Source organism: Oncorhynchus masou, chromosome 5, assembly GCF_036934945.1.
Source record: "Oncorhynchus masou masou isolate Uvic2021 chromosome 5, UVic_Omas_1.1, whole genome shotgun sequence".
In the NCBI taxonomy this organism is placed as follows: domain Eukaryota; kingdom Metazoa; phylum Chordata; class Actinopteri; order Salmoniformes; family Salmonidae; genus Oncorhynchus; species Oncorhynchus masou.
In genome coordinates this window covers 60,351,129-60,375,541 of record NC_088216.1, presented here as the reverse complement: position 1 = coordinate 60,375,541, position 24,413 = coordinate 60,351,129, and the positions used below count along the sequence as shown (strand labels likewise).

Genomic DNA, 24,413 nt, shown 5'->3' with positions numbered 1-24,413 from the left:
TGACAAAACTGCACATTTTAGAGTGGCCTTTTTACTGTCCCCAGCACAAGGTGCACCTGTGTAATGATCATGCTGTTTAATCAGCTTCTTGTTATGCCGCAGCTGTCAGGTGGATGGATTATATTGGCAAAATGTTCACTAACAGGGATGTAAACACATTTGTGCACAAAATGTGAGCGAAATAAGCTTTTTGTGCATATGGAACATTTCGGGGATAATTTATTTCAGCTCATGAAACGGGACAAACACTTTACCTGTTGCTTATATATTTTTGTTTAGTATACTTTGTTTGATTTAAAAACATTTAATTACATTTTAATATTTAGTTTTAGTGTTGGGGACAGAAAGTAGCCAATGCGTGGGAGGCTAAGAGCCATTTGTTGGCCTATGTTTTGTTTTTTGTGGGGTGGGTGTCACTTCGTGCCACTGGGGGGCAGTAATATATAAGGTGATGGACCATAGACTTGGATAGACATAACATCTGTATCTGTGTCATGATGGCGTCTGTGAGAGCATGGGAAGCGCCATTGAGACCATCTCCATCTTGAAATCTTCACAAGTAAAACTCAATGGCTGATCCATCCTGATGACCCTGCTGTCATAAATACAACCGGGTCATCAGTTCATGCCAACCGGGTCAGGAGGGATTAGCCAATGAAGTTGGAAGTCCCGCCCAGTTGACTAAATCAAAATGGTGACAGTTCTCAATGGTGCTGACCATTCTAGCACAGGCTTTTGGACACTAATGGTTTCCTAACCCTCTCCTAGGCACCGCCCCCCCCCCAGACATTTCACATTTTTGTTTTAACCTTAAACTGGCACACCTGACTCAATTAGTCCTCAAGCCTTTGACTAATTGAATAAGGTGTGCAAGTTTAGGGGGAAAACAAAAATGTGCAATGTCTGCGGGGGCCTGAGGAGAGGGTTGTTGAAACCCTGCTAGAGGACTCCATATATCTTCATGGCCAGGACATACAGCACCAGTCAAAAGTTTGCACATGCCTACTCATTCAAGGGTTTTTCTTTATTTTTACTATTTTCTACATTGTAGAATAATAGTGAAGTCATCAAACTATGAAATAGCGCACATGGAATCATGTAGTTACCTAAAAAGTGTTTAATAAATCAAAAGATATTTTAGAATTTTCAAGTAGCCACCCTTTTGCCTTAATGACAGCTTTGCACACTCTTGGCATTCTCTCAATCAGCTTCATGAGGTAATCACCTGGAATGCATTTCAATTAACAGGTGTGTCTTGTTAAAAGTTAATTTGTAGAATTTCTTCTTAATGCGTTTGAGCCCATCACTTGTGTTGTGACAAGGTAGGGGTGGTATACAGAAGAGGGCCCTATTTGATAGAAGACCAAGTCCATATTATGGCAAGAACAGCTCAAATAAGCAAAGAGAAACATTCCATCATAACTTTAAGACATGACGGTCAGTCAATAGGGAACATTTCAAGAACTTTGAAAGTTTCTTCAAGTGCAGTTGCAAAAACCATCAAGCGCTATGATGACTGGCTCTCATGAGGACCGTCATAGGAAAGGAAGACCCAGTTACCTCTGCTGCAGAGGATAAGTTCATTAGAATTACCAGCCTCAGAAATTGTAGCCCAAATAAATTCTTCACAGAGTTCAAGTAACTTAAACATCTCAAAATCAACTGTTCAGAGGAGACTGCGTCAATCAGGCCTTCATGGCCGAATTTCTGCAAAGAATCAATTACTAAAGGACCAATAAGCAGAAGAGATTTGCTTGGTCCAAGAAACACAAGTAATGGACATTAGACCGGTGGAAATCTGTGCTTTTTTTGGGTGAGTCCAAAATTGAGATTTTTGGTTCCAATCGCCATGTCTTTGTGAGACGCAGAGTAGGTGTTCGGATGATCACTGCATGTGTGGTGTCCAGTGTGAAGCATGGAGGAGGAGGTGTGATAGTGCTTTGCTGGTGACACTGTCTGTGATGTATTTAGAATTCAAGGCATACTTAACCAGCATGGCTACCACAGCATTCTGCTGCGATATGCCATCCCATCTGGTTTGTGCTTACTTGGACGATCATTTGTTTTTCAACAGGACAATGACCCAACACACCTCCAGGCTGTGTAACCCAATTGAGATGGTTTGGGATGAGTTGGACCACAGAGGTGAAGGAAAAGCAGCCAATAAATGCTCAGCATATGTGGGATCTCCTTCAAGATGGCAGGGTAGCCTAGTGGTTAGAGCGTTGGACTAGTAACCGGAAGGTTGTGAGTTCAAACCCCCGAGCTGACAAGGTACAAAGCTGTCGTTCTGCCCGTGAACAGGCAGTTAACCCACTGTTCCCAGGCCGTCATTGAAAATAAGACTGGTTAACTTAACTGACTTGCCTGGTTAAATAAAGGTACAAAAAATGTTTTAAAAGACGGTTGGAAAAGTATTCCAGTATTACATATGGTGGAAAGACACTCTCTTGCTAATGTTTACACCAATCCAATGTTTTTATATTAGTAGATGTAAGATGAATCAAGTACTTTTTATCTGACAAAGAGAGGAAAAAAACAACAAATTATGTCATGGCACATTTAACATGTTATGTTTATGTAATATTAAACATGTATATCTCACTATCCCTTTCAAATAGGGTTAATAAAAACATAGGCAGTACAAAGTTTCTTCACAAATCTATCAGTTCAGAGAGGTCTCCATGAACGTTTGGAATGCAGGGGCAGAAACCAGTGCCACAGTGTGGATAAACCACCATCCTTTGCCTGCCAGAACTGGAGAGGTGACGCCGTGAACATGCCCCTATATACCTTTTCCAAGTATTTCCACAGATCACACGGGACACATAATGTCCTGCCAGGTTGACCCTCCGGCTGGACAGTGACCTCAGACACAATCACGACCTCAGGAGGCTATTTTTCTGAATCAATGTTGTTGAGATGCTTGCTGAATTTATCGCATTGGCATCTTCCTGGGGTCCTGCTGCTCCATGGCTGTACTCTCTGAATTTGCTGAAGTACAAAAGACTCCGCTTCCCTCATCAGTGGCTCCATTTCTGTTGAGCGAAGTGCCAGAGAAACACTTGGATCCATCAGGCAAGCTGCTGCAGGGGTGGATCGAAGATGGCTGCAAGACGATTCAGTATGCAGTGGTGTAAAATACTTAAGTAGTACTTTAATGTATTTCAAGCATTACAAGCATTTCATAAGTGTCAAAGGCTTTTATTGATAATTGCATGAAGTTGATGCAAAGAGTCAATATTTGCAGTGTTGACCCTTCTTTTTCAACACTTCTGCAATCCGCCCTGGCATACTGTCAATTAACTTCTGGGCCACATCCTGACTGATGGCAGCCCATTCTTACATAATCAATGCTTGGAGTTTGTCAGAAGTTGTGGGTTTTTGTTTGTCCACCCGCCTGTTGACGATTGACCAAAAGTTCTCAATGGGATTAAGGTCTGGGGAGTTTCCTGGCCATGGACCCAAAATATTGATGCTTTGATCCCGAGCCACTTAGTTATCACTTTTTCCTTATGGCAAGGTGCTCCACCATGCTGGAAAAGGCATTGTTCGTCACCAAACTGTTCCTGGATGGTTGGGAGTGGGAGAAGTTGCTCTCGGAGGATGTGTTGGTACCATTCTTTATTAATGGCTGTGTTCTTAGGCAAAATTGTGAGTGAGCCCACTCCCTTGGCTGAGAAGCAACCCCACACATGAATGGTCTCAGGATGCTTTACTGTTGGCATGACAGAGGACTGATGGTAGTGCTCACATTGTCTTCTCCAGACAAGCTTCTTTCCGGATGCCCCAAACAATCGGAAAGGGGATTCATCAGAAAAATGACTTTACCCCAGTCCTCAGCAGTCCAATCCCAGTACCTTTTGCATAATATCAGTCTGTCCCTGATGTTTTTCCTGGAGAGAAGTGGCTTCTTTGCTGCCCTTCTTGACACCAGGCCATACTCCAAAAGTTTTCGCCTCACTGTGCATGCAGATGCACTCACACCTGCCTGCTGCCATTCCTGAGCAAGCTCTGTACTGGTGGTGCCCCGATCCCGCAGCTGAATCAACTTTAGGAGGCGGTCCTGGTGCTTGCTGGACTTTCTTGGGTGCCCTGAATCCTTCTTCACAACAATTGAACCGCTCTCCTTGAAGTTCTTGATGATCCGATAAATGGTTGATTTAGGTGCAATCTTACTGGCAGTAATATACTTGCTGTGAAGCCCTTTTTGTGCAAAGCAATGATGACGGCACGTGTTTCCTTGTAGGTAACCATGATTGAAAGAGGAAGAACAATGATTCCAAGCACCACCCTCCTTTTGAAGCTTCCAGTCTGTTATTCAAACTTGTTACGGATACAGTTATCCTGTGTGTGTGTGTATCCTGTGTGTGTGTTTCTTTTCTCTCCTTCTCCCCTCACAGGTGAAAATCATCACTCCCCAATCAGTCAACAATCAATCTTCAATCAGAAGACACACCTCCTCCTATTTCCTAACCTATCACAGTTCCTTCCCCATGGTTTAAAAACCCCATCATTTGTTTGTTCTAGAGCTCAATCTCTCTGTAAATGCCATGTCTGTAGGTCTCTGTGTTTCACTCTCGCTTTGTGTCTTAACCTCTCTTTTGTTTAAGCACCTCATAGCACTTTGTCATCACCTGTGAGTATTGTTTTTGGTTATGGTGTTTGTTTGTTGCTGGTGAGAAAAGGGGGAAACCAAGACAAGTCGCCCATGGGCACACACTACCCGTAGGTGAACTTTGTTAAATACACTAGTTAGAACTGGGCGGACCACCCACTGTATTTTTGGTTAGTTAGTTAGCTGTTGTTAAAGTAGGCTAGTCTAGCTTAGGGGTGTTTTTGAATACTTATTGTTTCTTTCCTTGGGTCCAGCTCAGCCCCTTTTCCTGCTTCCCCCATTACCGTGTGTTTATAAATAAACCTGGAGTTTGACGGTAGATTTCTGTTGTTGTGGTTATTTTGTTCACACTTTTACTTTGTCACAATAATAATTTGCATGAGTTATGTTACGGGTCTCATTACCATCCCCCCTAGACTGTCGGGCCAAAAGGGATTCGTAACAAAACTCAATCAGCATGACAGAGGGATCTCCAGCCTTGTCATCGTCAACACTCACACCTGTGTTAACAAGAGAATCACTGACATGATGTCAGCTGGTCCTTTTGTGGCAGGGCTGAAATGCAGTGGAAATGTTTTGGGGGGGATTCAGTCCATTTGCATGGCAAAGAGGGACTTTGCAATTAATTGCAATTCATCTGATCACTCTTCATAAAATTATGGAATATATGCAAATTTCCATCAAACAAACTGAGGCAGCAGACTTTGTGAAAAATGTATATTTGTGTCATTCTCAAAACTTTTGGTCACGACTACATTCCTTAAGAAAATATTGTAATTTTTACTCCATACATTTTCCTTGATGCCCAAAAGTACTCTTTACATTTTGAATGCTTAGCAGGACAGGAAAATAGTCAAATTCATGCACTTATCAACCGAACATCCCTGGTCATCCCTACTGCCTCTGATCTGGCGGACTCACTAAACACACATGCTTCATGTGTAAATTATGTCTGAATATTGGAGTGTGCACGTGGCTTTCTGTAAATAAAACTGACCATCCTACCGATCCTCGACTTCGGTGATGTCATCTATAAAATAGCCTCCAACACTCAACAAACTGGATGCAACCTATCACAGTGCCATCCGTTTTGTCACCAAAGCTCCATACACTACCCACCATTGCGACCTGTACGCTCTCGTTGGTTGGCCCTCGCTTCATACTCGTCGCCAAACCCACTGGCTACAGGTTATCTACAAGTCTCTGCTAGGTAAAGCCCCGCCTTATCTCCGCTCACTGGTCACCATAACAGCACCCACTCGTAGCACGCGCTCCAGCAGGTATATCTCACTGGTCACCCCCAAAGCCAATTCCTCCTTTGGTCGTCTTTCCTTCCAGTTCTCTGCTGCCCATGACTGGAACTAATTTCAAAAATCTCTGAAGCTGGAGACTCACATCTCCCTCACTAGCTTTAAGCACCAGCTGTCAGATCATTTTACAGATCACTGCACCTGTACTTAGCCTATCTGTTAACAGCCCATCTATCTACCTACCTCATCCCAGTACTGGTATTTGTTTATTTATTTTGCTCCTTTGCACCCCAGTATCTCTACCTGCACATTCATCTTCTGCCGATCTACCATTCCAGTGTTTAATTGTTATATTGTAATTACTTTGCCACCATGGCCTATTTATTTCCTTAATTTACCTCATTTGCACTCACTGTATATAGACTTTTTGTTTTCTTTTGTTCTACTGTATTATTGACTTTATGTTTTGTTTATTCCATGTGTAACTCTGTGTTGTTGTATGTGTACGCTTTAACTTGGTTAGGTCGCAGTTGCAAATGAGAACTTGTTCTCAACTAGCCTACCTGGTTAAATAAAGGTGAAATAAATCATTTATTTTTTTAAATACATGCGCAGCGCTTACGCAGTGACTTCAGTAGGACCTGTGCCAACTGTTTTGCAACAATAGTTCACTGCAAGTGTTCCTCAAGTTTAAAAATGCACAGCACCACATAAGACAGCAACTGGCTGTCAGTTTGAAGTTGGTCGTTGTGGATTTCGAACGGCTCCAACAACTTCAGAAGCTGCTCTAGCTTGGCCCAGTCACGCTCCGTGCTTTCCCTCAGATTTCTTCCCTTTTATCTAGTGATAGTGATGCACAAGCTAGACCTATTTGAAACCTCGGCATCTACTGGCAATATTTACCCGTCAGATTCAGAAGCTCGAAAACCCCATTCGAAATAAAGCTTAAACCCCATTTTTAGATTTTTTTTATGTTTAAAAGGAAAAACAACAACAATTTGATGGTTTTATTTTAGTTTGTTTTACAGACAACGATAATCGTTTCGGCATAGTTTGTTTTTTATTTCTATTTCAGTTTACTAACATTTTTCCATTTTTTTCAGTTTCAGTTTTTGTTAACCACAATAACCTTGAAGAATTACTGTCTTACCTCAGTGAGCCACGAAATTCCTAGTTTTGAAGAACTTTACTGGAAGCTGTGCCACAACATTTTCCACCGCATGGGCCAGCCCCCTAGCAATTCGAGTTCTTGCTAATGAGCTTCAACCCCTTGCCATTTGAGTGACTGCTAGTAAGATGCATACACAGCAGAGCAAGAGAGAGCAATGATGTGGTGCACATATGTAGTACACCATTATCGGGGACCACTTTTGGCTCGTGAGTGCTACTTTCATAACTACTGGCTAAAAAGTATACAAAAGCACCAGAGAATCTCTGAATCTCACCAGAGAATCTCTTTAACCCATTTTTATTTCTAGTGTATAGCAGGGCTCTCCAACCCTGTTTCTGGGTTTTTGTTTCAACACCAGTTGTAACTAACTTCATTTGGTTTATCAACCATCTGATTATTTTAATCCGGTGCGCAAGATTAGGATTGGAACAAAAACCTACGGGATGGTAGCTCTCCAGGAAAAAGGTTGGAGAGCCCTGCTTTATAGGCCTATTTCTTGTTCCTCAAAAACTATAAAACTGGCCAACTGGACACACCATGGAAATTGTACTTGGAATAATAGCCTTGCCAGTTCAGTGGAACTCTTATTTCTATGCTAAGCCTCTTCTAAGGTGCAAGATGTCACACACCACTAAAGATGGCTTTTGAACTTTTGAAGTTCCTCCGATCTGGCAAGGTGTAACGATCTGGGTGTAGTGGGTGCAAAGTCAGGAGCAGGAAACAGAGAGTTCAAGGTAGTGCTCTTTAATGCACACACAGCGAACATAGGCCACCCCACAAAACACTGGGCGCTCACAAAAACAAATGCCCCAAACATGGGGACTAAAACAGTCAAAAAAAACCTGCGAACAGGAAGAAACACGTTTGTCTCAAACATGCACAAATGTCACACAAACAATCCCGCACAAAGAACAGGCGGGCCGGCTGGCTAATAAAGGCCAACTAATCACCACAATACATAACAGGTGTAACCAATAAACAGGCAAGGAGAGGGAGGAAAGAATCAGTGGCAGCTAGTAGGCCGGCGACGACGACCGCCGAGCGCCACCCGAACGTGAAGGGGAGCCACCTTCGGTAGGAGTCGTGACAGTACCCCCGCCCCCCGACCGCGCGCTGACACCGGCCTCGAGGTCGACCCGGAGGGCGAGGCACAGGGCGATCCGGATGGAGGCGATGAAAATCCCTCAACATTGACGGATCCAAAATGTCCCCCACCGGTACCCAGCACCTCTCCTCCTGACCGTACCCCTCCCAGTCCACGAGGTACTGCAGGCCGGCGTCTCGAGTCCAGAATGGCCCGTATCGTGTGCGCCGGGGACCCCTCAATGTCCAGAGGGGAAGGAGGGACCTCCGGCACCTCACCGTCCTGCAGGGGACCAGCTACCACCGGCCTGAGGAGAGACACATGAAACGAGGGGTTAATGCGATAATAGGAAGGGAGTTGTAATCGATAACACACCTCGTTTATTCTCCTCAGGACTTTGAAGGGCCCTACACACTGCGGCCCCAGCTTCCGGCAGGGCAAGCGGAGGGGTAGGTTTCGGGTCGAGAGCCAGACCCTGTCCCCCGGTACAAACACGGGCGCCTCACTGCGGTGGCGGTCAGCACTCCTTTTCTGCCGTCCACTGGCTTGTTGGAGGGATTTCTGGACGTCCCTCCTGGTCTCCTTGGAGCGCTGCACCCATTCCTCCACCGCAGGAGCCTCGGTCTGGCTCGGATGCCATGGTGCCAGGACCGGCTGGTACCCCAACACACACTGAAATGGGGACACGTTAGTAGAGGAGTAGCGTAGTGAGTTCTGAGCCATCTCAGCCCAGGGGATGTATCTCGCCCACTCCCCTGGCCGGTCCTGGCAATATGACCGCAGAAACCTACCCACCTCCTGGTTCACTCTCTCCACCTGCCCATTACTCTTGGGGTGATAACTGGAGGTCAGGCTGACCGAGACCCCCAGACGCTCCATGAACGCCCTCCATACCCGGGACGTGAACTGGGGACCCCGATCAGAGACTATGTCCTCCGGCACCCCGTAGTGCCGGAAGACGTGGGTGAATAATGCCTCCGCAGTCTGTAGGGCTGTAGGGAGACCAGGCAATGGGAGGAGACGGCAGGACTTAGAGAAACGATCCACAATCACCAAACCGTAGTGTTCCCCTGAGACGGGGGGAGATCGGTCAGGAAATCTACGGATAGGTGAGACCATGGCCGTTGTGGAACGGGGAGGGGTTGTAACTTCCCTCTAGGAAGGTGCCTAGGAGCCTTACTCTGGAGGCATAAACCTTAACGTCCCTAGCCAAGGTGGGTCACCAATACCTCTCCAGGAGGCTCCCCACTGTCATTGCCACCCCAGGGTGACCCGAGGAGGGTAGGATGTGAGCCCACCGAATCAGTTGGTTCCGGACACCAAGCGGCACGTACTTCCGCCCAGCCAGACATTGAGGAGGCGTGGGCTCCGCCCGTAACGCCCGCTCGATGTCCAAGTCCACCTCCCATACCACTGATGCCATCAGCCTCGAGGCGGGAAGGATGGGAGTAGGCTCGGTGGACCGATCCTCCGTGTCGTAAAGGCAGGACAGTGCATCAGCCTTTACATTCTGGGAGCCCAGTCTATAAGACAACGTAAAACGTAATCGGGTGAAGAACATGGCCCACCTTGCCTGACGTGGGTTCAGTCTCCTAGCTGCCCGAATATACTCCAGATTCTAGTGGTCGGTCCTGATGAGAAAGGGGTGCTTAGCCCCCTCAAGCCAGTGTCTCCACACCTTCAGAGCCCTGACCACCGCTAACAACTCCGGGTCCCCCACATCATAGTTACGCTCCGCTGGACTGAGCTTCCTCAAAAAGAAAGCACAGGGGTGGAGTTTTGGTGGCGTACCCGAGCGCTGTGATAGCACGGCACCCACCCCAGCCTCGGACGCGTCCACCTCCACTATGAATGCTAGAGAGGGATCCAGTTGCGCCAACACGGGTGCATCCGTGAACAGCATCCTGTCTGCCTCTGCTGACCACCACAAACGCACCAGGCCCCCCTTCAACAGTGAGGTAATGGGAGCCGCTACCTGGCCAAAACCCCGGATAAACCTCCGGTAGTAGTTGGCAAAACCCAAAAACTGCCGCACCTCCTTTACCGTGGTCAGCCAATTACGCACAGCCTTAATGCGGTCACCCCCGAGGTGGAAATGCAATAACCCAGATAGGAGACGGCTCGTTTGGAGAACACACACTTCTCAGTCTTGATCTATAGGTCATGCTCCAGCAGTCTACCAAGCACCTTGCGTACCAGAGACACATGCTCGGGGCTGGTGGCTGAGTAGATCAGAATGTCATCGATATAAACAACCACTCCCTGCCCGTGCAGGTCCCTGAGAATCTCGTCTACAAAGGACCGCCGAGCGCCTCCCAAACGGGAAGGGGAACCACCTTCGGTAGGAGTCGTGACACAAGGCTATTATTCCAATTTCCATGGTTTGTCCAGTTGGCCAGTTTTATAGTTAGAAGTGACTTCACTTTTCAATTAACAGCAATATTTTGGGTTACATAACACGTTTATTTTGGATTCCATGCAATAAATATAGAAGCTCACCTTTTCAAGATAGGATTACCTTGATGTGTGTCAGTGTACTAAGTAACTATCACACTTCACTCTCTCCTCTCCACTTTAAGACAAGGCTGCATGTAAACAAACTAGGCCACAAGCACATACCCAATTCCGCTCCAAAAGCACACCACAGTGGTTTATCTGTGAAAGCATTCAACATTCTAGTGCACTCTCAGAATAAGGAATCTGTTCATTTCTATCTCAAGGCTGACATACATACAGTGCCTTGCGAAAGTATTCGGCCCCCTTGAACTTTGCGACCTTTTGCCACATTTCAGGCTTCAAACATAAAGATATAAAACTGTATTTTTTTGTGAAGAATCAACAACAAGTGGAACACAATCATGAAGTGGAACGACATTTATTGGATATTCAGAGATCCTCACTGAACTTCTGGAGAGAGTTTGCTGCACTGAAAGTAAAGGGGCTGAATAATTTTGCACGCCCAATTTTTCAGTTTTTGATTTGTTAAAAACGTTTGAAATATCCAATAAATGTCGTTCCACTTCATGATTGTGTCTCACTTGTTGTTGATTCTTCACAAAAAAATACAGTTTTATATCTTTATGTTTGAAGCCTGAAATGTGGCAAAAGGTCGCAAAGTTCAAGGGTGCCGAATACTTTCGCAAGGCACTGTATATACTACACCCTTGATGTACATATCTATTAGCAATGGAATACCATTAGGCTACTGTTACATGGAAAGTATTGTTATTCTTATAGGTGTAGGGTGATTTCTTGAGACCAGATCTTCTAATCTTTTGATCCATGTTTCAAGTGAATTGAAGTTAGGGATGTATAAATTGTACTCTCTTTTGCTCCTTCAGCAAATCCAGTTTGTGGAAGACAAGCAAGAGTTCAGCAAGTTTCCTACCAAGGCAGGACGACGCTCCCTGTCTCGATCGATCTCTCAGTCATCCACCGACAGCTACAGTTCAGGTACTATACACACACAAACACGCACATGCACAGAGCTATGAATGGATTGCTTGACCCCTTTCTTGCTGACTTTTCCTATCGGTCTGATTTCCCAGCTGCGTCCTACACGGACAGCTCTGACGATGAAACTTCACCACGGGACAAAATACAGGTCAATTCCAAGGGCACCAACGACTTCTGTGTGAAGAACATCAAACATGCCGAATTTGGTCGCCGCGAGATTGAGATTGCAGAACAAGGTAGGATAACATGGTTCTGTGACCTGTCACCTCTCACACAAAGAACAATACAAGACCATCAGTGACCAGTGATAAACGTCAACATCCCAAGGGTGCTCCCAGGTATAAGTACTGGTTGTTGGTTATTTAAGCATGTTCTTGAAATTTGCTGTCTTATGGCATTAATCTCTTAGACGACTCAATGGGTAAGGGTCTTTGATCCTAGGTAATATCGGGAAATGTCAATTAAACCACTACTGGCATCAATCAGGTTGCAATGAGCAACACATACATTTCTGTGAACAAGGGACAGTAAAGTATATCTACATCTAAATATTGCTCTTGCCAGGACTTTGGGTCATTTGCACGGAAATGTACTAGAGTCTCACCCTCCAAGGCAATGATTGGCCAAGTCAGATTGACAGAGACACTGATTGGAGGGGAGAGTCTGTCATAAGAAAGAACAGCATCGCTCAGTTCTGTGCATAACTGAAATACTCTAGCAGCTAGAGTCTAGCTTGTTATCTGTATTAAGATTGTTATTTATATTTAGATTGGTTGAGGTCAATCTGTCTGCAGATATGGCTTCTGCTCTTAAGGGATTCAGAAACGACTCCTGTGTCGTATTATTAGGCTTTTCTCTGGTTTCGCTGATCAGTCATTCAAAGTGCAACTACATCACATCAGAGAGAGAGAGAAACATAGTGAGCTCCAAAAGTGTTGGGACCGTGACACATTTTGTTGTTGTTTTGGCTCTGTACTCCAGACTTTGGATTTGAAATTATACAACGACTATAAGGTTAAAGTAGACTGTCAGCTTTAAGTTGGGTATTTTCAACTATTTAGAAATTACAGCACTTTTTGTCATTGGCCCCATTTTAGGGAACCAAAAGAATTGGGACAAATTCATGTATATGAAAGTAGTAATATTTTTATTAGTTGGTCCCATATTCCTAGCACGTAATGATTACATCAAGCTTGTGACTCAAACTTGTTGGATGCCTGATGAGTGAGAAAGTTAGACACACACATATCATATCCCCAAGACAGGCTAACCTCTCACCATTACAATAACAGGGGATGTTAGCATTTTTTTAGGGGGGATGTAGGATATTTATACCTCTAACTTTCTCCCTTATCATTATTCACAATTAATTCAGGATGGTCAGTAATCATGGCCAGAGACTATGTACAAAAAGTGCTGTAATTTCTAAATGGTTCACCCGGTATGGATGAAAATAACCTAAAAAGAAAGCTGACAGTCTGCACTTTAACCCCATAGTCATTGTATAATTTCAAATCCATCCTTTGCTGGAAATGGGACATAATAAATTGAGCACTGGGATTAATTGTTACAGTGTAAGGATGAGTAAATGTATTTTATTGGTGTCGCGTTGCAGCTTAATCTACACGCATAACACTGTCAGCACAACCCCAGAGCTTGATATGGAGTGTTCATCCTCTAATGAATTGGCAGGTTGCAGATGGCATTGCTTATTTTAGGGCATTTGATTTTTATGGAGCTAAGAAGGTTCTGATGCAGGAAAATCTTTGAGACCCTCAATTATGAGAGATATTTGTGGGAAGGTCTTTATAGTCAGACAACTTTTCTGGTGTCTACTCTGAATGTGGCTATCAAGTTTTGGGATCTCTTTCTCTCCCTCTCTCGCTCCATCTCCTTTGCTCTCTTTATCACCCCACTTTCTCACTCCCTTCTCTGTCTCTCTCTCTTGGTCGCTTGCTCGCTCTCTTCTCACAGATATGTCAGCATTAATCTCGCTCAGGAAGAGAGCCCAGGGAGAGAAGCCACTTGCTGGGGCTAAAATCGTTGGCTGCACTCACATCACTGCCCAGACTGCAGTAAGATAACTATCCCTGTCTTACCTATCATAATGCCAAGGCTACACGGGGACATCTTTCTCCTAATGTAGTAGGATTTGAAGGTCACAGAGGCTTCTTCAGTAACCAAGTTGGCCCTGTTGTTTACACTAACTTACACTGTTTCCATTACCCAAGCTTTGCTGCAGTGAAATATCTCTCCCGTACTTAGGCTACATACCCAAATATCAGTGCCATGACTGCAGTATGATCTTTCTTCCAACAGTATCTCTACTGTACCTAACCACCACTGCTCTGCTACATTTTGCTCTGTGACTAAAAATGATAGCTGGCTCATCTCATGACGGTCCATAAATAATGTACAGCGTCTCTAAAGCCTTGTTCACATTGGAGGTTTGAAGTGACTCAAATTCTATTTATTTGCATATCTGATTTGAATCTGTTCTTTTTCCTGCAGTCTGAACAACCAAAAATCACTTGTAATCAGATATTTCAAGCCACATTTCAAACCACCTTCGTATCTGATTCCTGGCCATGTGACTTGTCTGAACAGTCAAATCTGATTTATTTGTCCTGGAGTGGTTTTTAGACTGTTATTCAGCATATCTTTTCACTTGCTAGCTACTCTGTTGACAATTTGACAAGAACATGTGGTAGCTAACTAGCTTGTTAATTGTTTTCAAACAAATGAGTGAATGTGCTAGAAGCTTAACAGCTACCCAGTTGGCCGACTGCTGTGGCTAGCCATAAATCTTATCCTTTGAGGCTTTAAAAGTGTTCTTTCCCTAGGATTTTGAACATTCAAAACAACTGGGAAATGTCCATGGCAGGCATTGTTGTCAGCTTAGCATGCTATATAACTTCTGAGTGATAGGAAGCACAAGCGCAACCACCAATCAGCCTACACCCCAGCACACTCACACATGTTGTTACTATGACAACTAGTGTAGCCTTGTTCACAAATGACTGCTCTCTGGACTCGCATCCGATTTGGTCACTTGTAACTTACTGTTTGGACAGTCAGTAGTCCAAAACATATTTGAAAAACAAAACTGATTTGAGCATTAAGGCCTGCTGCGTGAACAAGGCTTTATACCCCGTTAGTGTCTAAGATTTAATATATTGGTGCTGTTAATATGCTATTATATATTTACAGTGTTAGTCAAAAGTTTGGACACACCTACTCATTCAAGGGTTTTTAATAATTTTGTACTATTTTCTACATTGTAGAATAATAGTAAAGACATCAAAATTATGAAATAACACATGGAATTATGTAGTAAGCAGAAAAGTGTTAAACATATCAAAATATATTTTCTATTTTAGATTCTTCAAAGTAGCCACCCTTTACCTTTGAACACAGCTTTGTACACACTTGACATTTTCCCAACCAGCTTCACCTGGAATGCTTTTCCAACAGTCTGGAATGAGTTCCCACATATGTTGAGCACTTGTTGGCTGCTTTTCCTTAACTCTGCAGTCCAACTCATCCCAAACCAACTCAATTGGGTCGAGGTTGGGTGATTGTGAAGGTCAGGTCATCTGATGCAGTAATCCATCACTCTCCTTGGACAAATAGGCCTTACACAGCCTGAAGGTGTGTTTGGTCATTGTCCTGTTTAAAAACAAATGATAGTTCCAGTAAGCGCAAACCAGATGGGATGGTAAGGCAATAAATAGGCCACAGTGGCGAAGTAATGACAATTTAGCATTAGCACTGGAGTGATAGATGTGCAGATGGAAGGAGTGTTGTATGGCATTGAAGCTTGTTTGGAGGTTTGTTAAGACAGTGTCCAAAGAAGGGCCAGATGTATACAGAATGGTGTTGTCTGCGTAGAGGTGAATCAAAGAATTACCCGGAGCAAGAGCGACATCATTGATATATATACAGAGAAAAGAGTTGTCCCGAGAATTGAACCCTGTGGCACCCTCATAGAGACTGCCACAGGTCCGAACAACAGGCCCTCCTATTTGACACACTGAACTCTATCTGAGAAGTAGTTAGTGAACCAGGCGAGGCAGTCATTAGAGAAATCAAGGCTGTTGAGTATGCCGATAAGAATACGGTGATTGACAGAGTCGAAAGGCTTGGCCTGTGTTCTGTATTGCCCATTAGCTATTTATGATACAAAATATTACCTGTGCATCTCTGTATTGTTCTTGTTCCTTGTTCCTCTCATTCAACCTCCTCACTCTGCACTCAGGTGTTGATTGAGACTCTGGTGGCACTGGGGGCCCAGTGTCGCTGGACAGCCTGTAACATCTACTCCACACAGAACGAGGTGGCAGCTGCCCTCTCAGAGATCGGTAAGTAGAAGCTTTCAACATGACTACTTTACAGCTTTGTTACAGTAATGGCTTCTATGTGGAACAGAATGAGAGACTGACTGTACTTCATAAGAGGTTTTTTTTTTTGAAAGTCATCACATTCATTCACATTCATATTAATTGGTACCATTTCTGCATAAAATACATTAACTCGTATTAATATGTAATTAATTACATGAGCGGGCTAAATGTTGGGGGTGATTTGCTTCCCTGTGCCGTTTGAAACTAAAGAGACATTTTGGAGATGTTCTCAATAAAGTCCTGGAAAGCACAGAGAACATCAGACTTGCCCTCTAGTCAATGAACTACAGCACCAAGACATGCATATCTCTTAGGTTTCTGGGTGTTTGTGAAGTATATGTGTTTCCGTAGCGGGATCTTTTTGCTTTTCACAGCCTGTTAACCTGAGCAGTTCACAACAGATTCAGACTGCATTACAGTAAATATCACCAGTCACACAGCTCAAACTGGGAGAAGAACTGGTGCATAGGCTGTGGGCTGATTAACTTGTCCTACAAACACAGTATCCTCTGACCATTTACAACCCACTCTCAGCAGTGTTGACATTTTCTACGTGTGAGTTATGCCAGCAATCTTCATACCGTACATACAGCAAGCCTGCCAGAAACCTACTGACTTGACCAGATGAAGGGAGTAGATAGATAGTTGTACGTAGGTATATACAGTGCATTTGTAAAGTATTCAGACTCCTTGACTTTTTCCACATTTTTTTCCGTTAGACTTATTCTATGGATGAAATAGTTTTTTCTCCTCATTGATCTACACACAATACCACATAATAACAAAGTGAAATAAAAAACTGAAGTATTACATTTACATAAGTTATATCACAACCAGGCTGTATCACAACAAGCCGTGATTGGGAGTTCAATAGTTTGGCCGTTGTAGGCCGTCATTGTAAATAAGAATCTGTTCTTAACTGACTTGCCTAGATAAATAAAAAAATAAAGGTATTTACTCAGTACTTTGTTGAAGCACCTTTGGGAGTGATTACAGCCTCGAGTCTCCTTGGGTATGATGCTACAAGCTTAGCACCTGTATTTGGGGAGTTTCTCCCATTTCTTCTCTGCAGATCTTATCAAGCTCTGTCAGGTTGGATGGGGAGCATCATTACACAGCTATTTTCAGGTCTCTCCAGAGACGTTCGATCGGGTTCAAGTCTGGGCGCTGGCGGGGCCACTCAAGGACATTCATAGACTTGTCCCGAAGCCACTCCTGCGTTGTCTTTGCTGTGTCGTGGTCATGTTTGAAGGTTAACCTTCGCCCCAGTCTGAGGACCTGAGCCCTCTGGAGCAGGTTTTCACCAATGACTTCTCTATTTTGATCTATTCATCTTTCCCTCGATCCTGACTTGTCTCCCAGTCCCTGCCGCTGAAAAACATCCCCACAGCATGATGCTACCACCACCATGCTTCACCGTAGGGATGGTGCCAGGTTTCCTCCAGATGTGACACTTGGCATTCAGGCCAAAGGGTTCAATCTTAGCTTCATCAGACCAGAAAGTCTTGTTTCTTATGATCTGAGAGTCCTTTCGGTGCCTTTTGGCATACTCCACGTGGGCTGTCATGTGCATTTTACTGAGGAGTGGCTTTTGTCTGGCCACTCTACCATAAAGGCCTGATTGGTGGAATGCTGCAGAGATGGTTGTCCTTCTGGAAAGTTCTCCCATCAATCCTGTCTCGAAGCTCTACGGACAATTCCTTTGACCTCATGTCTTGGTTTTTGCTCTGACATGCACTGTCAACTGTAGGACCTTTATATAGACAGGTGTGTGCCTTTCCAAATCATGTCCAATCAATTGAATTTACCGCAGGTGGACTCCAAACAAGTTGTAGAAAACAGGATGCAGCTAAACTCAATTTTGAGTCTCATAGCAAAAGGTCTGAATAGTTATATAAATAAGGTATTTCTGTTTGAAAATATTCTAAACCTGTGTTCGCTTTGTCATTATGGGGTACTGTGTGTAGATATATGTTTTACAATAAGGCTGTAATGTAACAAAGTGGAAAAATACTTTTCAAATGCACTGTACACACAGAGAAAGATGCAGGGATTTGAGGACTAGATAGGAGGTTAACTAAGAAAAAACTGTCAGTAGAATAGAGGTTCTAAGCCCAGGTACTGTATAACATGTTTCTAGCTGTATGGTCATATGGGACGAGTAGCATGGCAAAATAATCATAGAGCTTTCAAAATCTCCCCACTCCTCCAATTCAATAGCAGGGCTTAGGGTAGTTTTTTTTTGTGTACCACTTTATTTTTTGGTAATTATATTTTTACGTAAGCCCTCCCTTTCCCACATCATTGTGTAAAGCGACATCTGTCACAGTATCTATTTCTAATAAACAGTTGCTCTTTATGGAGCTGTCCTCTGGCAGCTTCTGTTTCAGCCTGCCTGCTCTGCTCTCTCTGGGGTGGAAATTACCAGAAGGCCTTCTGTCCTGCTGCAGTTATTACCTGATGTCTGGTCCTCTCCTAAAAATCACTGGATAACAGCTTTAGAAACAAGAGACCTAGCTTATTATCCCCTCTTGGTTTAAAGAACAGACATATCCTTGTACATCTACAGAAAAGACAGGAATGCCTATGGGGTGTTGTATATATTCAGAGCCATATTCCAGTAATGCTTAGAGAGGATCTCATGTCAGATGTTGTTGAACTGTTTTAGTTGCAAATTCACTTGCCTCATCTAAAGCCTCTTCTTTTGGGGTGCTGCTGTTGGCCACCAAGTAGGGATTAACATGGGTAACCGGGATCACTTCACATTTCCAGAAAAAAATGTAATGACGACCTGGAAATGACTGACATTTTCCCCAATGTCGGCACTAATGCAATGCCACAAAATACACAACATGCGCAGCAACAGATTAGCAAAAAATAAAATGGCTCATTATCCAAACAGGTTTTCACATGGAAGCCTTAGCCCAGTGTATTTACTTCACACAAAGTTACCATAGATTCAAAGCAGACGCATAATTGACACTGCTGACCCAAATGTACTTGATAAACCCTACAGCAAACCCTTACGGTATAGACTATAAAATAATGTGTGCCTCTTTGAGCTGTCATCGTGACTCTTCAGACAATCATATATTTGATAGGCCTATGCACAATTCACTACATAGACATCTCTGTCAGACATTAAGTCTGTTAACAATTCAGAGGCATGAGGGAAAATGCTATGTTCTCCAGTCCTAGAGATGGAAAATAGTCTATCTAGTCCTATTCCACTGAAACCCCAAATCCTGACTCCTGTCTCGCATGAATATTCCTAACTTTATTCTGTAATCCATAGGTTGCATTATCAAAGCACGTCTCTTGCCTATGCAGGTCAAAATATCTCTAACATTTCCCACTATTTTCTGCACTGTCGTACTTTCTGCCCATATTAGAGCTTCCATAGGGAATGTATGATCAACAAACGGTATGAAAGATACCGATATTTTTAAAACAGTTGGTCCCGTTAGATGAAATATCAAGGTATCTGAATTATTTACACCCTTCATCTCCCCATTATTCATGTCTGTTATAAAAAGATGTTCTGCGTTTTTGACACAAGTTAACATTTTAGTCATTTAGCAGACGCTCTTATCCAGAAAGACTGACAGTTAGTGCATTCATCTTAAGATGGCACAATGTGAAAACCACATTTTACCTCAAAGTAGCTATCAGCACTCCCATCTCCATTTACTCAAGCAAACAACAAAATTATCTTTTAAAAAACTTAATAAACAACATCTTATTGAACGGCAGGGACTTTAAGGGGAGACAAACACACATTTTTGTTGTTGTATTGTTTTTATATTTTAAATTTGTGACTGTCCGGATCTATCCGTGTTTTGTTACTTGTTCTTTTTTTTGTGGACCCCAGGAAAAGTAGCTGCTGTTTCTGCTGAAGCTAATTCACATAAATAAATAAACAAATGGAGGGCTTTACTCAGGCCCTCTGTTTCTGCCATGCTTATAACATCATGCAGGCTTTATAACACAATGTTAAATATTCAAAGGTTAGGTCAGTTCACGATAATTGGTCATGACACAAATAGCAGTATAGTGACACACATACCAGTATAGGTGAATAGGCCTACAGTGAAGCTAACCCCGATAAACTAGTGTAGCTTAAATCCTACATGACTGTTCAATACTGATGTCAATACTGGTAGTTCTGGTGCTATTGACACCTGTTTCCTGAGTGATTTATGAGGGTGTGAAGTGGGCTTTAATGGTAGAGAGCTGAAGTGTTTAGTAGGGCCGGGATGATACCAGAATTTCAATATTCTTTCCATGGCAAAAAAGAAAACACGAAGCAGACATTACTCTTTGATCATTAAAAACCTGCTCTATGTAAATTATTGTGTGCTATATCTTGTAAAATAAATACATGTGACTCTGGATGACAACATAATGTTTGTTTCCAACATTAAGGCTGTTTTCCTAAAGAAGTTGAATCCACTTTGTGTATTGTTTCCTTGCCACGATACCAACGAGTATCATCCCGGCCCTGGTGTTTAGTGAGCAGGGTTATGTAAGTCTACCTGGAGGAGCCTACAGAGGCAGGGGCTGATCTAGGCTCTTTGGTGTTGTGGATAGACCGTTGTGCAGGTCCAGATGTCTAGAGTTAAGCTGCAGGTCGTTATATTAATGACTTTACAACAGATTATACGGACATCAAGCACCGTGTGTTCAAACGTCACCAGTTCTGCTCTCTCTAGAATGAAGGGTCTTGTTAATGGCTCAGGACCCTGTGCTGCTGTTTAAAAAGGGCCTTAGCTTCTATATTTGTTGCGACATATGTCTGATCTGGAGAAATATTGTAATTTCTAAACCCCTTTTATTCCCCCAACTACCTTGTCATTTCTGCAGGTGTGGCTGTTTTTGCCTGGAAGGGGGAATCGGAGGATGACTTCTGGTGGTGTATCAACAAGTGCATCAACATGGAGGGGTGGCAGCCTAACATGGTACCCATAGAACTCTTGTCAATTACCCTACTTTAACAGCAAGGCAAACGCCCTTGTTGACCATTTTGTGTTACTGATATGTGTTTGCGTGTTGTCACTGTTTGTTGAGAATGTTATCTCTTCCTGCTGTGTCTGTGGTAGATCCTTGATGACGGAGGGGACTTGACTCACTGGGTGTATAAGAAATACCCCAACGGCTTCAAGAAGATCAGGGGCATTGTGGAGGAGAGTGTGACTGGGGTCCACAGGTGGTTTTTATTTCTGATTAAAATACATTCTCAATCATACATGTTCATAAGACCAACAGGTAACTCTGAGCTTAGTTACTTAGTTACTTTCTCTTTGCCTTAAAGGTTGTACCAGCTGTCCAAAGCAGGCAAGCTGTGTGTGCCAGCCATGAATGTAAATGACTCTGTGACAAAGCAGAAGTTTGACAACCTCTACTGCTGCAGAGAGTCTATCTTGGATGGGTAGGTGTTAAATGTACCTTTCAAGCATACAAGTGAATGTTCCCTCGCTTCAACACCTCACTGCTCTTTGTGCATACACTTGAAGTCTGACGTTTACATACACCTTCGCCAAATACATTTAACTCAGTTTTTCACAATCCCTGTCTTAGGTCAGTTGGGATCAGCACTTTATTTTAAGTTGAAATGTCAGAATAATAGTAGAGTGATTTATTTCAGCTTTTATTTATTTCATCACATTCCCAGTGGGCCAGACGTTTACATACACTCAATTAGTATTTGGTAGCATTGCCTTTAAATTGTTTAACTTGGATCAAACATTTTGGGTAGCCTTCCACAAGCTTCCCCCAATAAGTTGGGTGAATTTTGGCCCATTCCTCCTGACAGAGCTGGTGTAACTGAGTCAGGTTTGTAGGCCTCCTTGCTCGCACACGCTTTTTTAGTTCTGCCCACAAGTTTTCTTTGGAAGTATGCTTGGGGTCCTTGTCCATTTGGAAGACCCATTTGCGACCAAGCTTTAACTTCCTGACTGATGTCTTGAGATGTTGCTTCAATATATCTATATAATTTTCCTCCCTAATGAAGCCATCTATTTTGTGAAGTGCACCAGTCCCTCTTGCAGCAAAGCACCCCCACAACATGATGTTACCAACCCCGTGCTTCACGGATGGGATGGTGTTCTTCGGCTTGCAAGCCTCCCTCTTTTTCCTCCAAACATAATGATGGTCATTATGGCCAAACAGTTATATTTTTGTTTTATCAGACCAGAGGACATTTCTCCAAAAACTACGATCTATGTCCCCATGTGCAGTTGCAAACCATAGTCTGGCTTTTTTATGGTGGTTTTGGAGCAGTGGCTTCTTTCTTGCTGAGCAGCCTTTCAGGTTATATCGATATAGGACTCGTTTTACTGTGGATATAGATACTTTTGTACCTGTTTCCTCCAGTATCTTCAAAAGGTCCTTTGCTGTTTTTCTGGGATTGATTTGCACTATTCACACCAAAGTATGTTCATCTATAGGAGACAGAACGCATTTCATTCCAGAGCGGAATGACGGCTACGTGGTCCCATGGTGTTTATACTATACTTGTACAGATGAACGTGATACCTTCAGGCATTTGGAAATTGCTCCCAAGGATGAACCAGACTTGTGGAGGTCAACAATTTATTTATTTTCCCATGATGTCAAGCAAAGAGACAGTGAGTACCTGTTTCCTCCAGCATCTTCACAATGTCCTTTGATGTTGTTCTGGGATTGATTGGCCCTTTTCACACCAAAGTACGTTCATCTTTAGGAGACAGAATGCATCATCTTCCTGAGCAGTACGACGGCTGCGCGGTCATTTATACTTGCATACTATTGTTTGTACAGATGAACGTAGTACCTTCAGGCATTTGGAAATTGCTCCCAAGGATGAACCACACTTGTAGAGTTCTACAATTGATTTCCCCATGATGTCAGTGAGTTTGAAGGTAGGCCTTGAAATACATCCACAGGTACACCTCCAATTGACTCAAATTATGTCAAATTAGCCTATCAGAAGTTTCTAAAGCCATTTTCTGGAATTTTCCAAGCTGTTTAAAGGCACAGTCAACTTACTGTATGTAAACTTCTGACCCACTGGAATTGTGATACAGTGAATTATAAGTGAAATAATCTGTATGTAAACAATTGTTGGAAAAATGCCTTGTGTCATGCACAAAGTAGATGTCCTAACTGACTTGCCAAAACTATAGTTTGTTAACAAGACATTTGTGGAGTGGTTGAAAAATGAGTTTTAATGACCCCAACCTAAGTGTATGTAAACTTCTGACTTCAACTGTATATATAATATTTAACTATGTATCTGATTTTTTTGTGGATCAAATACTGTAAATATACAGTGCCTTGCGAAAGTATTCGGCCCCCTTGAACTTTGCGACCTTTAGCCACATTTCAGGCTTCAAACATAAAGATATAAAACTGTATTTTTTTGTGAAGAATCAAAAACAAGTGGGACACAATCATGAAGTGGAACGACATTTATTGGATATTTCAAACTTTTTTAACAAATCAAAAACTGAAAAATTGGGCGTGCAAAATTATTCAGCCCCCTTAAGTTAATAGTTTGTAGCGCCACCTTTTGCTGCGATTACAGCTGTAAGTCGCTTGGGGTATGTCTCTATCAGTTTTGCACATCGAGAGACTGAATTTTTTCCCCATTCCTCCTTGCAAAACAGCTCGAGCTCAGTGAGGTTGGATGGAGAGCATTTGTGAACAGCAGTTTTCAGTTCTTTCCACAGATTCACGATTGGATTCAGGTCTGGACTTGGCCATTCTAACACCTGGATGTTTATTTTTGAACCATTCCATTGTAGATTTTGCTTTATGTTTTGGATCATTGTCTTGTTGGAAGACAAATCTCCGTCCCAGTCTCAGGTCTTTTGCAGACTCCATCAGGTTTTCTTCCAGAATGGTCCTGTATTTGGCTCCATCCATCTTCCCATCAATTTTAACCATCTTCCCTGTCCCTGCTGAAGAAAAGCAGGCCCAAACCATGATGCTGCCACCACCATGTTTGACAGTGGGGATGGTGTGATGAGCTGTGTTGCTTATACGCCAAACATAACGTTTTGCATTGTTGCCAAAAAGTTCAATTTTGGTTTCATCTGACCAGAGCACCTTCTTCCACATGTTTGGTGTGTGTCCCATGTGGCTTGTGGCAAACCTTAAACGACACTTTTTATGGATATCTTTAAGAAATGGCTTTCTTCTTGCCACTCTTCCATAAAGGCCAGATTTGTGCAATATACGACTGATTGTTGTCCTATGGACAGAGTCTCCCACCTCAGCTGTAGATCTCTGCAGTTCATCCAGAGTGATCATGGGCCTCTTGGCTGCATCTCTGATCAGTCTTCTCCTTGTATGAGCTGAAAGTTTAGAGGGACGGCCAGGTCTTGGTAGATTTGCAGTGGTCTGATACTCCTTCCATTTCAATATTATCGCTTGCACAGTGCTCCTTGGG

General features: G+C 43.2%; 1 protein-coding gene across 3 annotated transcripts in view; it reads left to right on the top strand.

Annotated features, from left to right (window-relative positions):
• The window catches only part of LOC135540015 (S-adenosylhomocysteine hydrolase-like protein 1), a 70,527-nt gene that overhangs the window by 35,362 nt on the left and 10,752 nt on the right, over positions 1 to 24,413 (top strand). For all 3 annotated transcript variants that reach the window (XM_064966307.1, XM_064966306.1, XM_064966308.1), the window contains exons 2-8: positions 11,465 to 11,576; positions 11,672 to 11,815; positions 13,554 to 13,654; positions 15,838 to 15,940; positions 20,846 to 20,940; positions 21,082 to 21,188; positions 21,294 to 21,410. In XM_064966307.1, the coding sequence (XP_064822379.1) occupies positions 11,465 to 11,576; positions 11,672 to 11,815; positions 13,554 to 13,654; positions 15,838 to 15,940; positions 20,846 to 20,940; positions 21,082 to 21,188; positions 21,294 to 21,410 (779 nt within the window). The remainder of the gene's footprint in view (positions 1 to 11,464; positions 11,577 to 11,671; positions 11,816 to 13,553; positions 13,655 to 15,837; positions 15,941 to 20,845; positions 20,941 to 21,081; positions 21,189 to 21,293; positions 21,411 to 24,413) is intronic.